The 17,703-nt window shown below is 32.1% G+C and overlaps 1 protein-coding gene across 5 annotated transcripts in view; it reads right to left on the reverse strand.

The window, feature by feature from the left end:
• Positions 1-17,703, reverse strand: part of RhoGAP100F (Rho GTPase activating protein at 100F) — a 1,104,624-nt gene that overhangs the window by 20,853 nt on the left and 1,066,068 nt on the right. For all 5 annotated transcript variants that reach the window (XM_081742854.1, XM_081742858.1, XM_081742855.1 and 2 more), the window contains 3 exons: positions 15,016-15,777; positions 9,875-10,035; positions 1,888-2,083 (listed from right to left, as the gene is read on the reverse strand). In XM_081742854.1, coding sequence (XP_081598980.1) covers positions 1,888-2,083; positions 9,875-10,035; positions 15,016-15,777 — 1,119 coding nt within the window. The remainder of the gene's footprint in view (positions 1-1,887; positions 2,084-9,874; positions 10,036-15,015; positions 15,778-17,703) is intronic.

The following is a 17,703-nucleotide window of genomic DNA, read 5'->3' on the forward strand; positions in this document are numbered from 1 at the left end:
TTGTTTATAGATCGCAGCCCCTCTTTGTTATTTTAGTCTGATGTTTCTTTCCTTATTTGCTTTTCTTATTTTTATTACGTCTTTCCTTTTTCTTTTCTTTTTATGTAATGAAATAGTAACCTTTTCACTTTGCTACAATTCCAGGTTTTTGTCTGCGTCTGAGGTGCCTAATTAACTTTATCTAAGATATAAAATATTATGGAGGCAATACATTAGCATAAACATTGTAAATTGGCCCATTCGTTTGTGAGGAGAAAGATTTTTCAATCACAAATGTACGTTCCTGTTCTAGGAAGTTTTTCAAGTAGTGAAAACAGTTTAGACAAACATAAAACAAACTACATAGAACATAACATGATTCTAAAAGATGCAGAGGGAAACAACTACTAAAATTGGTAATAGATCGCTCTGTTCTGATTTTTGACAGTGTAGTGGCAGCTATATATATATTTCCAGTTATTTAAGATGCAATCTGTCGAAGAGATATGCATAGATTTTGTGCCATCTTTCGCTTTAACATGTTAACAGTTTCATTAACGAAATACTGAATGCAGACCAATATATGTTTATTTTAACATTGTTAGTATTTGCAACACTGTTACAGAACTCACTTAATGAATTTGTTGAATGTATATACAGAAAATTATTTTTGATAGCTTGTCAATCCTGATAATACTATAGGAAACAAATAAAAATAATTCCTATTAATTTGGTAATTTGCTATTTTCATTTTATACGCATTCACTATTCTCCATCATTATTTCATAGGTGAATGTTATATGGGCACCCAATACAATAACTAGTTGCATGTGAGGCGTTCTATGAAAATACAGAAGTTCTGGTTCAACATTTTACGATAAAACAGATTTTTCTCTGAAGTGGTTCAAGCATTACTTGGCTCTCAGTCTTTTTATTCTCCGAAGTGATGGATAGTGGTTCAGGTATTACTTAGCTCTGAGTCTTTTTATTCTCTGAAGTGATAGATAGTGGTTCAAGTATTACTTATCTCTAGGAAAAACAGTGCTGAAAGCAACATTAAGCTAGAACCAATATTTTTTCTTGCTCTTTTTTGTAATAGTGAATAATCTGTGAAGAATGTGGTATAGTAAATAGTCTGTGAAGAGCGTGAGAGTGCTGTCAATAGTCTGTGATATTGGGATGAGTCAAGAGGTTTTGGGAGCTGGAGTCAAGTCGGAGTATACAAGTGGGCATGCTATAAGTATTGTGAAAAATATTATTTCCTCGCACGAAGATAATAATTAGTAAGTGCATTTGAAGTTTGTGTGCATATACCCGTATCCGTAAATAAAGAGTAGCTTGTTGGGAAGTAGTTTTTTAATAAGTAAAAATAATAGCATTTTTCTAACACTTCTAGATTTTGAAACTAGAAACTTCAGTTAGTTTAATCTCTCTTAATTTCTGTTTTATTTAACAGCACTATTAGGTATGCTTTTATTATCTTATACGTAAAACGACAGTGAAATGCTAGTTTATAACTTTTTGATGTAAATAAACAAAAATATCTCAATAGAAACTTAATTGTTGGCAAAAATACGTTTAAGAGGTCAATGCATGGGAGAAGTTCAATAAACAATTTGAAAAATAATAATGGCACTAAATTTCAGTTTACTGTTTAACACGCTTGACGGAAATATAATTACTATTTGAAGATAGTAAAAGATCTTCCAGTAGAGTACAATGTATTCTAACGAAAGTAATATAATCAAATTTATTCGTTTTATTTTCAATGAAATTTACTGAGTTTCAATAGTTTGAAATATGGCAAATCACATTATAATAACAAACCAGTTCTTAATCAGGATATTTTACTGTATATGTTTTCATGACTACCTTGATATTTCACCTGGAGGCCCTGATGCACATTACCTGACTTATTAGGCCAAATCTCAAGGAGATACTTGAGCACGCTTATAGGCTGATGGAAGTCCAACTCTCCTGTATCGTCACTTTGCAGCATAAGCACAGGTCCAAAGCAAACAGCCAGATTCTGGGGAGCCATTTTATTGCGATCTGATTGGGAAACAACTAAGCTAAGATGGTCCATCAGGAATACAAGTGTACTCTGCAAAGTATGTAAGTACATAGTTAGATCAATTTGTATTGAAATCAGTTTTACTGCACATAAACTACGTACATTTATTATTAAGGAAAATAAACTACTATTAGATTTGTGATGAGTACGTTTGGCAAATAAATAAATATATAAGAATGGTCCAAGGTTTTTTGAGTCTCACTCTCTAAAATGGTTCTATTTCATGCTAAAGTAACATATGAAAAAAATTAACTCAATTGACCAAGTGACTTTAAGTTTTCAATGTATTTACAATATGCAATATGAGGCAAACGTACCTGGTAAATTTGGAAAAATATTTGTAAGTTAATAAACAGATATTTTGAAGGTAATAATTTAAATGATTAAAGTTGGAAATAACATCAGGTAGGTGTTTGTTGTGAGAAACACCCCAAGGCATGTCACATGAACGCTTCCTATTAAAAATTTTGGATCTGAATCCAAGATGGCCGCCATCATGGTGCTACACAATAATAGATGTAGTTCTACCTTCATTACCCCTACCCAAGATATGGTGTCACTCCCTCTAGCTATTCTAAACTTACCAGGTGCTTTTGCCTCATATTGTATATTGCAAATGCATTGAAAACTTGAGGTAGCTTGGAGCACCATTTAATATTATTTAATTGAGCTAATTTTTTTCATAGATTACTTTTGTATGATATGGAATCATTTTAGGGTGTGAGACTCCACAAACCTCGGAAGTCGAAAAATAAGAACCACCCTAATATATATATATATATATATATATATATATATATATGACAATAACATAGTCATTATAATAGCGATGAAAGAAAACAATAATTATATACTAGAAAAATGCATATATAACCAAAAAGCAAGTAATGCCTTTTTATTATTTATTGAAAGTGAAGTTACTAAACAAATTTAAAAAAAACATAGAGATGTTTATTAGTTACAATTTACTTTCTTTTTGAAATAAATACATGAACAAATTTTTATTTCCTGAAAATTTTTAGTATTTTTTAAATTGGGTTATTTATGTTAAACTTTGGAATTTTGGGTAATAAAAACTTACAGTGGTTATTTTATGTTGATCTTACTTATTTATATAAGACGGAGCAGTGGATATGTTGAAATATAGTAAAGTTATTAGACAACATTGTATTACTCGTATGAAACTAATAAAACTTCGCTATTGTAATTTTCGAGGATCAAAAATGAATTCTGTGAACATTTTAGAGTACATTAACTTTTTCGAACATATTTTTCCAGAAATGAAGAATTGTTAGATTTTTCACTTCTTGTAGCTATCTTCCAAGAGACTCCCATTACAAATAAAGTTTACGAGACAACAGCGATGTAGGACCAAGTGAAACAACTTTTCGTGACACGAAAAATTTTCATCACTACCTTAAAGACAGTTTATATTTAAAGACAGTTGGCCATCTATTATTGTCACAAGAAAAACATAAAAGAAATATTACATAGTTCTTAAAATTCGAAAAGGTACATATTTTACTACATATTTATTTTACTAATTAGTTATGATTAAACGGTTATAACTAATTTACACATTTACACATTCACTGAATAATTTATAGAATAGGCAACAATATAAACCAATCATGCTTGAGATTGTGTAGTATGGAGTGTTGCCAAATCCTGCTCAAATATAATTATTGCTCTTGTACAATCCATCTGAATATGAACGGCAAAGAACAGTATTACAGTATATAACTGGATAAAATTAATGTCAATGAAGCTAAATTATTTTAAATTGAAACTGTTAATGTCAAAATCTTAACCTTTGTCTAGGTTGCCTTGATTTTGGATTTTCAACTCTAATATAGATTAATTCAAAAACATTCCTTTTCATATGTAAAGTAGATTTACGTACCATTTTGACTTTCTTAATTGTATAATTAAAAATACCAAAGTGTTTTGAAAATTCTGAAATCGCAGAATCTTATTCATTTCCATCTCTAATGTATTTGTTTGTTTTGTCATTTCAATTTTTAATTTTTTTTAGTAGCAAAAAATACCTTCTCTTAAGATATAACCCAATAAACTCCAGCATGGATTTAATTATGAACAAAATAGTTCTTAAAATCAGAAAAATATTTCTTAGTATTCTTTTGCAATTTATAGCTAATCTGAAAACTATTCTTGGAAATCTTATTCACGAAGAAAATGAAAATGAAATGGAATCTTTAAGTGTTACGTCCCACGGTTATGCCAGTTAGGCTAAAGGAGACGGTGATGATGAGAGATGAGTGAAATGGTGGAATGAAGAAAATGGGAGGAAACGGGAGAACCCCGAGAAAACCCACGAGCACGGTGTTTGTCCACAACAAAGTCTACACGCTGCGAGCTGGGATCGAACCAGGGACCCCAAGCACCGGATGTGAACAAATTTAAAAAAAAATTGTTATTCAAATTGAACGACAATTTAGGTCTTAACGAAATAGAAGTTCAATGGGTGTTAGACTTAATTGCAATCTTATTTTAACTGTAATGTTATTCTACGATTAATTGTGAATATCAAATGCGCTTTTTAAAATTTATCCAGAGTATCCCTAGTATCCTTCTTCAAGATTAAAGTTAATTTGTAGTTGTTTTTTTTTTCTACGAATGTGTAGATCAGCCTTATCCAAACAAGACGACAAAAATCAACTATATGATATTTGCATTGGGTGAGAAAAACAAATACAATAGGAATATTCTTAACAGATTAAGGAAAAAGACATTTTGACATTTATGATTCATCACACCATAAAGTTGCAGCTAACCATTTAATTTTCTTTCTGTTGAGGCCTAACTTTTCTTTTAATTTGAGACAAGATTGTTATGAAATTGCGAAATATTTATGGGCTTTAAGAATGATTTTTTTTTAAATGTCTCAGTTCACGATAGTGTTTATCAGACTAAATGTCAATACAATGCTACATATACGTATTAGTATGACTAATAGAAACATTAGTACGAGAATAAAGAAGCATATCGAGGATGTGAAGACTCAAGCTTCTGAGATTTCAGGCTGGTAAAAGTACTAGATATTTCGGTTCAAAAATTAAGAAAGTCAGAGTGATACGTAAAAGTACTTCATACATGAAAAGAAACTTTTTTGGTCATTCTATATCAGAATTTCAGAAAAAAAAAACAATGTTGAGATTGGATCCAGTCAATCTATACCAAGATCGGCATTTTAATACTAACTGGTTCAATCAAAAACTTATGCCTCACTGACATTAATTTTACCCAGTTGTATACTGTAGTACTGCTCTTTGCCGTTTATTCAGAGGTGTCATACAGGAACAATCATTGTGTTTGGATAGGATTTGGCAACAATTCATACTATGTAAGCTCAAACATGAATGTTCGTATTCGGTGAAATTTTCAGTGAATATGCAAAGTTAGATTTTTATTCTTAATTGCTTAATAATATATATCTTTTCGAGTTTTAAGAACCAGTGCATTATTTAACCTAGGGAGAATAATAACTAGTCAGCTTGTGTTTCTGTTTCTCGACGTCTGATAGATGAAAGTAATCGCGGTTTCTTGAAACATTTCAAACAATATATATATATATATATATATATATATATATATATATATATATATATATATATATATATATATATATATATATATACGCGACATAGATTAGTACCGTATTTATGTGTAAAATATATAGCCAGGATAATACCTCACCTTTCTCTAAACTTTTCTCACTCTACCAGTGATACTGTTTTGTAACTTGAAAAAAGAAATTTCATCCTTACATTATTGCAGTTCTAGGCGTCAATAGCAATTGTGTGATTTCTCTACAAACATTTATGAATAAAATTGTATTTTTGGTGCAGAACTAAGTCAACAATCTATTTGAATATTATCTAGCAACATTATTTCTTACCGAAATTAAAATAGACTTGCACTAGAAAAAAAATCTTTACAAATATATTTTATAATTAGTCTTACATAATCTCCCATTAAAAATGTCAGTCTGGTTTCCCCTTTAGACCTTTCTATTAAAGTGCACTCTGTATTCCTATCTAAACAATCTTGTTTTAATGTTATGCTTCGTAATAAAATCTAGCACCACTTAATGATGATTCTATTTATATCAAAGTTTATAGTTGTTAAGTTGTAGATTAGTAAATATCAGTGTATTATTTGTTACTGCAAGAGTAGAAGAAGGACATGTACAAGTACTAAATTTTACTAGTGGAAAATTTAGCGATTTTTTTCCTCTACAAGAAATTAACTGACTCAGATACGGCGATATACCTAGACATTTTTACTTTTTCTCATGCAACAAGTAATATTACACTCAATATAATTGCAGAGGTAGAAATGCTCTGTGTAGAGGTATTCAGTTATTATTTTCGAAATGAAGTGAACAAAAGACGCTGACGCAATATCAGCAAAATTTAAATCATTAATAGTTTCAATATTTTATTTTCATCAAAATAAATTATAGTATCTAACTAAATTTCAGTGTGTACGAATTTAGATTTCTCTTAATACTTTTCCGAGTTATAAATGGGTCAATTCATATGAAGTGGTCCAGAGGTGGTTGCTCGACCATCTTCAAAAATTATAAAACTTTAGTGTACCGAACCTTGTGTATGAGAAGGTCAATAACACTATCCACGTTGTCGTATGTACAAGTGTTCCTGAATGGCGGCCATCTTTGTAGTCGGTGGAGTGTCATTTTTTGCATTTGCAAGCGTTTACGAAAACTACAGTTACTCAGGACGTACGTATCAGACGAATTCCAAACAGAAACGAGTGCTTAGAGGAGAGACTGAAGTAAACGGAGAATATCTACTCTTGCTTTTAAATAAATATGCAGGGTTGCAAACCAACATATGAAATCACTAGAAAAAGTACAGAAAATTACACTTTTAAATGAGCTGTAATTTGGAATGGCATACAGTAAGTGGTTCATAAATTTTGTGCTGAATATTATTGCTTGTTGAGAGTCTCTAGAAATATCCATACCAATGATACTACTGGCATCGTAGACTTATGTTGGTACGAAAGTTGAAGTTTATAATTTTGATGTCATGTTTGGGGCGTAATATTTCAGGAGGCCAAAGTGCTAAAAATTGCTGCTTATGCCACAAAGTAATTCTGTATGTGAATAAACTACTGTAAAAAAATCATGACTGATATTACATGGAGAAAAAAGTGAGGACATGGTAAAAACGCGAATAAAGCACGCGCGTGACGATTGTCGTAGCCCGGAAAAATTTAAATGTTTTGATATGTTTCATGCTAAATCTCAAAAACTACGCATGGTTCAGCAATTGGACCCGCTTTTGTTTGTGTTCAGTTGTGCAAAAGCTTGTAAGTGGCGTTTGTTCCGTCTTTCTGGCTCTATTATCATTGCCACGTCTACAGAGTGGACAATTTATCTTGACCATCCGCTATAACGGACAAACCAAAAGAGAGATAAAAGTGAAACTTTGCACGAAGCAACTATAAGAAGGAAGACATCTTTGTATGTATTAAACAGAAAGACTCAACAAACAGTGTTGCCAATCCAATATAAAGTTATATTTTTCAAATGGCACTACGTCAGATTATTACAAATTTCAAATCAACGTGTCAAACGTAACCTTAAAATACCACGTTTGTTATTCAGCGTTGCAAACTCAGGATATTATAGTATCACAAACATCCAAAGTTCGGAAGGTTTTGACGTAAATACAGCATAACGGAGATGCACAGGATAATGCAGATCGAAAGTACTTTAATGTTAGACATCATGATCATGGTATGATTTGTTTCGAATGAATAGGAACGAAGTTACTAGGGCTTGAAAATTTTATTATTTTTGAAAGCATTTATTTCGAAAAAACGCTGAGATAAGTATCATATCTAGTTACTTGTATGGTTTGTAATGGATGTGTAAATTATTTTGCCGTTTACAATACTTCGATATCTCAAACCGTTACGGAGATATGATAAACATTGCTCAAGTTTGCAACACTGCCTAAATCGTGTAATTGCGAGAACTTATAGTAATTACAGCTACTAAAAGCTATTGCTGTAATGCTATAGAAGAGAAGGGAAACTACAATCATTTTAAATATTTTCCACAAATACGTCATTTTCAGCAAGATAGGATAGATAGGTGTAATGCAAACTTGAGAGCACATTAATTTCCATAACTGGGATTGGATTTCAATGATACTTTGCTGATACATTAAGTGCTTAATACCGCGGTCCAGTTCGATGATGGGTGTTGTGGGTGCAAGGAGGAGCTAACCCCCTTACCATATAGACAAGGCAATGATCATGGAGCTAGAAAGATGGAACAAACGCCACTCGCAAGCTTTTCCACAGCTGAACACAAACAAAAACGGGCCTAATTGCTGAACCATGCGTGCTTTTTGAGATCTAGCGGGAAATATATCAAAACATTTAATTTTTTCCAGGCTACGACCATCGTCACGCGCGTGCTTTATTCGCGTTTTTACCATATCCTCACTTTTTCTACATGTAATATCAGGCATGATTATGTTACAATAGTTTATTCACATACAGAATTACTTTGTGGCATAAGCAGCAATTTTTAGCACTTTGAACTCCTGAGATATTACGCCCCAAACATGGTATAAAATTCACAAGCTTCAACTTTCGGACCCCCATAAATCTACGATGCCAGTAATATCATTGGAGTGGATATTTCTAGAGACTCTCTACAAGCAATAATATTCAGCACAAAATTTATGAACCATCCACTTTATGCCATTCCAAATTACAGCTCCTTTAAAAGTGTAATTTTCTGTACTTTTTCTATTGATTTCATGTATTGGTTTGCAACCCTGCATATTTATTTAGAAGCAAAAGTTTGTTTTTTCCGTGTACCTCAGTCTCTCCTATAAACATTCGTTTTTGTTTGGAGTTTATCTGATACGTACGTCCTGAGTAACTGTAGTTTTCGTAAACGCTTGCAAATGATAAAAATGACACTCCACCGACTACAAAGATGGCCGCCATTCAGGAACACTTGTACATACGACAACGTGAATAGTGTTATTGACCTTCTCATACACAAGGTTCATTACACTCAAAGTTTTATAATTTTTGGAGATGGTCGAGCAACCTTTTTCCCCATCTTTAGACCACTTCATATGGATTGGCCCAAATCCATTGTCATACATATATGATATTAATTAGTTAAATTGGAGTCTATCTAGGACACTGGAAATGAAAATCTGGAATACATTCAGATAAATCAAATACATTCATTCATACATATTAGCAATTTCGTCCTATACTGCGAATATAATAGAAATACTCTAATCTTTCATAACCACACTTAACATTGCTGTTATAAAAACATCACAAAATATGTGGACATAAAGTTATACCATTAGAAACAAAGCCAGTAAACATTTTTTTATGTTAAGTACAAATTAAAATATTATTTTTACTCAGTACGTTATTGAATAAGGAGTGTACATTGTTAAATAACTGTACTGGATTTAATAATAACAGTAAGTATAAAAAAATATATGGTCTAATATCATGTAATACCGTTCTGTAATATATTGTACATATTAGGCATCTAAACCTGTAAGAGATGAATAATCCAACATGCTACTGGAATGCATTCCTGAATGTACTACTGAATTAATAAATAAAAAAGGTGTAATAGGCACAAATAACTGCAGCTTACATTCCAATCAATCAATACTAGAATGACAAACTCCTGAAGAGAAGCAATTAGATTTTCATTGAATTCTTAAGCATACTTTTAACGTGCATTCAATACACTCATAAAATGCAATTTGTGCTTACCCTATTGACTTTAGGTAAACAATCGAGGATGGAGAACATGAGTTTGGCGTTTCCTTCGGGGTCGTCGGGGAGGCAAACACTGAGAGCATCCACAAGCATTTGGTACAAACACTTGGTGAATAGAGGTTCTGGCAGTTCACGAAGATAGTCCTTCAATACACCTAGAAATGTATGGATATTAATAACAAAAGATTCACGATTTTTCGCTCTCTCAATATTATTTATGCAGACTAAAACAAACAAAAAACTTTGTTTATGTTTAGCAACACGTAAATTAACTACTAGAAGACAACCCAACTTATTACATACTATAACAAACCAGAAAAGATATTTATAGTTGTTTTAAATTATGTTGATTTACGTAGTTACCTTCTCATGCACTTGGAAACTTGTACTTGTCTTTGTTCGTATATAACGACAAGCAAATAAGCTATTAGAAAACCATCTATTTCATTAGAAACAATAACACTAGGTTTTAACTTTTAACATTGTCAAAGGTTGAAATAAAATTTATATTACCTCATTTGTTGCATTATAATAAGTCCTAACTTATTAATTTTAATAAAATATATTTACACGACATTCTTTAAATTATTGTATTACTGAACATTATATTTTAATGGATTGCACATTAAAGATTCAACAGTAAGCAACTTGACCTACAAAAATTTCAAATTTCAATACATTATTGGATAGATTGCATAGTGAATAGCTTGCTGGATAGATATCATATTTAGCATTAGAAATGTTGGGAACAATAAATATTTACAAAGCTCTTTAACCATATTTCTAAAATATAATACATTCTTTCTGCAATATATTCATACTTACTGTTCTGCCTGTAAAATATAAATAAAGAAATGTAACAAGCATTTTCATCATTATGTTGAAACGCCGAACTTAATATTATATGCTTAATATTAATTAGAATTAATAAATACGAACTTAGAAGTAAATATTGATATTTTCTAAGCTTTCAATGAAGAAATATCCATATTTTTTGAGTACGTAATTTGTATGACTATTCCTGCTTTTGTTTGGGAAACAAGATACTGCATGTGTTACGAATAAAAGAAACAACATGTAAAAAATTAACGAACTTTTGACACAATGAAACATACTGGAGAAATAATTATAGAATTCAATATAGCTCTTTCTCTTGTTAAATATCAAATTACATAACGGCATGTAATTCTTAATGTGTACACATGCTTACTTAGAGTATATACACAACTATAATGATTTCATTGTGATAGTGATATTTGTAAAATTTAGCACGAAGTTGATGTATTGTACTATCCTAGAATATTTTTTGGAACGTTTTAGAATGTTTTAAAGGAATATTCTAATGGAACATGATTCTGCAAGAATATATTTACTCAATTTTATCCTAACACTTTTAATCGACTACATTTGTTTAGAAATTTTTTCACTATGGACAGTCAAATTAAAACCTATTAGGAGACCATAATTATTGTACATGCATTAAGCGCGAATCGATTTGTGAGGTTGAATGATAGGGATTTTTATCTTCGGGATTTTTTGTATAATTATGATTTTCGAGAAACAACCCGAATTTCAAAATTTTTGTTCAAAATAATTAGTTGATGGGATAACCAAGAAAAGAAATAATATCATGCAGAAGGTACACTAAACAAAAACAGAGCAGTGAGAATAGTTTTCTTAACACAATGACATTCAGTGACAAATATTCAACATAGGATGTTTACTGTTTATGGATTGATTGAGAAAATGAGAAGGTGGGGTCATGAGAATATAAATTAACTTGACATATGCAAAGAGCAACATACACCCTAGCTCACTTATTATTGATAAACAAAGTCCTTTTCTGCACAATAATGCTAATCTCTACATAATGATCATTACAAAGGAGAAACTGAAAGACTACTGGTGAGAGGTTTCTTAGCATCCAACATCCAGCTGCAACGTCTGTATTTTCAGGGAACTGAAGAAAAATATGAAGATGATTTCGGCTTGCAGACTCAAGGGCTTTAAAATATAGATGTTTCGTGAACTAGTGTTACAAACGTCTATTTCCAGCGGTGCAAGGAAGATTGCTTAAATACATTCGTTCGTCCAATATAGTTTAAGAGTATGGTAAGTTTCATTTGATTGTTTTTAATTTATTTCTCAAGTATTTTACGTTAAGTTCTAAAAATCTATGCATGTTTTGCGTCAAATATCTGAAATACTGACACAACATATTAATTAATAATATAGTAAAATATTAGTGTTCATGGCGATTTACGTAAATCTAATAATACTCCATATTTATTTAAAATATTCATAGGCTTTCTTTTAATTTTCCTATTACTATCAAAGTAAATGGCTGTTAAAGAATATATATCAATGAGTTATTTATGAAGGATTGAAAGCCAGATTGGATGATATTTATTTGTTTGAGAATAGAAAAAAATATATTTCATGAGTATGGTTCAAGTTTTTCTATGTACTGTGATTGCATAGTGCTTGACATTATTATTTTAATGTATAATTATTTTAATGTGTAATCAAAGGAAATGTAGGCAATATGAAGTTTGTACAGTATTGCGGAACTTTAATATCGTGTAATATTACAGGTATACGGACAAAATCTCGCAACCGAAACTTCGTATACAGAATCCCGCGGGTCAAAACTTTGCATGGTTAAAATGTCGCGAGACAAAATTTTCCTTGGATAAAATATCGCAGTCCAAAATCTCGAGAGCCAAAATCTCGCCAGAACAAAACTTTACAGTAATTTATTCAGTGCCGAATGTTCAATATGAAACACATTTTAAAAAATGGATGGTGGATTCATCCCGTCAGTCTCAAACTATTATAACGCAAGTTGGAGTTGATTGGAAAACACTGAAGAAAATATGCATAATATTGCATTAAAATCGAATGTATCTTTTTTATGAAAAGCATCAAGGAACATTTAAAATAAGTTCTGGTAGAGATCGGATTATTTCACCCCTTCATTATTCATAGATTTTAGGTCTTTAAGATCTTCGTGGATACCCCGAAGGAAACAAATGCATATTGTGTCAAAATCGAATAATTTTGGCGAAGGTTATCGATAAGTTCTTTTTATTTACCATGTATATTATTTATATAAGAAAACTTCTAAATCTCTGGGAACCTTTTTCCCGTTTATCGGTAATCGATTTCAATACATTTTATATATTTGCAAACTTGCAACAGGAGTGGATTTTCTGCCTTTAACCCATTATTCTTAATGGATTCTAACTACAAACAATAGATATACTTTCTAATATTGAAATAATAAGTTTTAATAAAAACGTAATTTTGAAAATACATATTTTTTAAAGCTGGAATTCGAGTATTGCCCATTGTACTTTGCTATAAGCTAGGGGTAGTGCCCATTCCCCTTTGTACATGATAACCCTTCTAAATTCACCTGGCATATTTCCCCTAAATTGCAGTATCTGCTTCTAAACGTATGCAATGTTCTGATCGCAAACACCTTTCCCCAAACTTGGGTCTAACCTTGGTGAAAACGTATTGTTCCTGCAATAATTATGCGTTTTTAATACATTTGTAAGTTGCTCATTTGTTTAACTAATTTTCTTTTGGATCTCTCCAAAATCTCAATGGAGCATTGAATCAAAACACCCCCTTTATAGACACCATTGCTTCTTAAATTATTCAATGAACATGAAGTGTGACTTTTTTTGAAGGCCGTGTTACAGTATACTAGTCTGTGTTAGTAGTTGCAGGGAAGTGACTGCAAAGCTATCTTTCTTTGTCCTTTGTAAAATTAATACAAATAAAATGTAAAATTATTTATAATTTTCAAGTATCCTTCGCCAATATTTTATTGCAATTATATTATTTTAAATAAATAAATACAAGTGATATGTTCAACATTTTGCACTAAGAAAATCGTTGTAGTGAGACTTTTGTCTTAGGGAGGGCCTTGTTCTAGGCGAGATTTTAGCTAGGTGAAATTTTGTCCGTCAAAAGTTAGGATTTGGCCTACGAGATTTCGGCTGTGGGGTTTTGTTCCCTACGAGATTTCGGCTTTGGGGAGACTCCCTAACTTCTTCTCTTCTCTGTAATTTAACAAACTTTTACATTTTAGCCATTACATAAGAAAAATATATTCTAGTATTCTTAATATTCACGATTATTTTAAATTAATTAGTAACATACAGTTATCAATTCCAAGATTGAATTTCAAGTTTCTAAAAAGAAATAAAGAAATCAAATGAGACAATAGTAATATCCATATCGATAAATCATTTATGAGGTGCAATTACTGCAAAGTTATAATTACATGTACATCTAATGTTTCTTAAAATAGCTACAGTTATTTTGATAATCTTCGCTAAAATTGATATGATTTTTCTCTTATATTTTGAACTGGTTAAGAACCAGTTATTACTTATTTAAATAAAAATATACATTTTGTATACACTGATTTATAATTAAACTTATATTAATATTTTTTTCTGATTATAAAAGGCCAAAATTCGGTCTTTCTAGCATGTAATTAAGCCTCCACTGAAATAATAGCAGTACTTTTGCTAATATATATCAAACGATATAACAGCGGTACCAGGGTTGATCCTTGAGGAACTCCTTTTTGTCAATGTGTGATTTCCTATTCCTCAAACATAAACGATTGGATTGAATTGGTGTGGTATGAGTCGGTATAGGGTATCGGTGATATATTAAGATGCGAAAAATCACACCAGCTGTAAAACCTTAAAAATAAACTCTACTATATTGAAGAATATCTAAAACAGGTCTAATGAATATCGGTAGTAATATATTTTCAATTCTACTTCTGCCTTGTTTTCAACATGTTCAGACATACTGTAAGGACAATAGGGAACAACAAAAGTAGCATAATATTAGTAGTGAATGAGATTTCTTAGGATAAATCCTCAGTGCAACAGAACTTATCAGTGAGAGACTCTCTGGACTTCAGCTCACACTTGCACACACTGAGTTTGGAAATCCTGGATCAATACCTGCTTACAAAAAAATCTCTATTAAAAAACTGGAGGAAACTAACATAGCAACTAAAGTGAATAAGTAAAGTATAAACATAATTGTTCTATAATAGATTGGTACTACCTGTTTTATAAGAATGAATGTAACTAACACACCTGTAATAACGTTGATATCTGGCACATTGTCTGGTGAGAGATCAACGGTCCTCGGGTTTCTTTCGAATGCTTCTCGCAATGCTCGTTTCTTTGTGGCTGAGCCGCACAGTCGATACAATCCTATAATGTCTAGGCCTCGCCTCTCCACTTCTTCAACACACCGTTTTACAAGAATGGGCACAGACAGAGACGGTGTCGCGGCGGTCACACTTGTGGCCACTCCACCGGGAACACCACCAGTAACCCCTTCCCTCCCCACTACAGTTTCCAGATCCACACCAAACAGAGCACTCTTTCGTGGATTAGGTGTCCGTAGGAAAGTTTGACGTGGGTCTGTGTACCGCAATTTGAGGTATAATGTCCCTCGAGGCTCGATTTTTAGCGCTAGTTGATGCATTGGGGATTCTCGTAACAGAGACACTAAATGAATGGATCCCTTGTAGCACAGTTTGTGACGATACTGAGGATCCCACGAATATATCAAGAAGTCAAGCTCATGATTATTAATGAGGTCCAACTCAAATGTTTCGTCCCAATCAAATATAAGGTCCCCCGTCCTGACTACAGTCCGTGCTTTGTGCACCCTATCACACTCCAATACACAATACAGATCCCTGTAATGTTCCGAGCGTGTGGTTGACTTGAGTCCTCTTCCAGCCAGCAGATGGACCCACAGTAGACCGCTTACTCCAGGTTCCAATCCTCCAGATCCAGGCTGTCCTGAGCTCATCATGGACTTATCCATTTTGTACTTAAGGAACTCTGTAAAAGAATATAAAAGTCGTGAAAGTATGTAGAAAATAAAACATGGACAAATGGCAGTGAATTAATATGATCTAAATGTAAATAGTAATTCGGAGGACAGCGACTCAGAGGTAGATCGGTTATTCCTGGTGAGAAAGTTCCTGGTTCAATTCTGAAATATGCGAGGTTTTGGTCGACAACAACGTGCCTGTATTTATTTTTTAAGATTCTTCCGTTTCCTCGCAATTTCGTCATTTCATACACATATCTATCATCATTTACTATCATTATTTTCAAAGAATGATTTTCCTTGTAGTACGCTACTGTGATCTGAAACATAAACATACACAAAAAGGTTTGTTTATTGGTATATTAATTTAAGCCACTCGATTGTATTTTCTTCTTCTTCTTCTTCTTCTTCTTCTTATTATTATTATTATTATTATTATTATTATTATTATTACTATTATAACACACCATTTTATTTCATTCAATTACTTTGGTAGAATGTATCAACATCATTTCGTTTTTTGTAAGATTACCATATGACAGACTTTGAAAAAGAGGACATTTTTGGGTTTCAACGTGCTTTTGAGAGACGTTACATCAGTAAATGAATAAATAAATTTTTATCGCTAAAGTTAAATGAAGAAATCTTAAGAAAAAGCTGTATACAAGAATTAGTGTATCACGTAAGCATTTTGTCCTTAGCTTATACCGCAAGTAACCGCCACTATAATAACAAGAAAAATTTAATTTGTGCAACTAAGCTTTTACAATACCCATTAAGGAAATATCAAGTCTCTTTTCTTTGCACTAACAGCTGGATGTGTTTTATTTCCATGGAAATTAATTATTATAACTACATTATTAAATTATTTACGATAATATTATTATCAACAAGGGGCATTTTCCTATTTTCCTACAAACCCGTCCATTTTTAGGGCAGAAAACGAGGACATGTTAAGGTAAAAGAGGACGTTTGGAGCATATTTATCAAAACTACTAGTCTTGTAATACTAGTGTAGAAATGACTTAGCGCTTCTCTAGAATCTTTGCTTCATGATATTTTACGATCTGTAAGAAACACATTACAAGACTTGTTGCTTTTACAAATAGACCCTTGGCAGAGCGCACCCACAGAGGAGGGGTCCACGGGGTATGGACCTCCCAAAGAAACTATCCAATTCAAAATACAATTGTACACTTTCTTAATAAAATTTGATCTTACAATTCATCTGTACTCTCTCTCTCATATATAAAAAAATCTAGTTCTACCATTCTTTCTGAAAATATACGTGGGAATATTTTACAATTACTGATCGTCTTTTCGGGTGCAGAATAATACCCGTTCAATACTACATATACGTAGTGCACAGAGAAAAAACCGTTCTCCGGACAGCGGTATATTGTACAAATATACGGTATCCTCTTGCTTACTATAGAAATCAGTACGGAGCATACGTTATCCGTATGCTACATAGGCACTGCCCTTAGGTGTTACATCATGCCGTTGCAGAATGTCTGACATCTAACAGTTTTCCGTATATCACATGCATATACTTATGTTACCTTCGTCAGCTATATGTTATATACGTCCATTTGTATGTGAGATCCTGACCGCTTACATTGTTTCATACGGAAAGTATGTATAGATGGAACACTTATACAGAAAGTATTATAAAACATGCGTTTTCAGTTATACGTCTGCTGTACGTCAAGTCCAAAGCTACAGGAATTACGCATGTAACCTATCTTTTTAAGTACGCCACCTACAATTTTTTTTCTGTGTGGCTTGTAGTATTGGACTCCTCCCCAACAAAAATTTCTGGATGCGTACCTGACCCTTTGTAACCCTGGCAATAATAATCAAAGAATGAAAATGTTAGGTAGTAATCAGGATAATGACTGCGTATCCAACGTCATCCAAGATCAATTTTCATC

The sequence above is a fragment of the Thermobia domestica genome, chromosome 16 (assembly GCF_964235325.1).
Source record: "Thermobia domestica chromosome 16, izTheDome1.hap1.1, whole genome shotgun sequence".
Taxonomy (NCBI): domain Eukaryota; kingdom Metazoa; phylum Arthropoda; class Insecta; order Zygentoma; family Lepismatidae; genus Thermobia; species Thermobia domestica.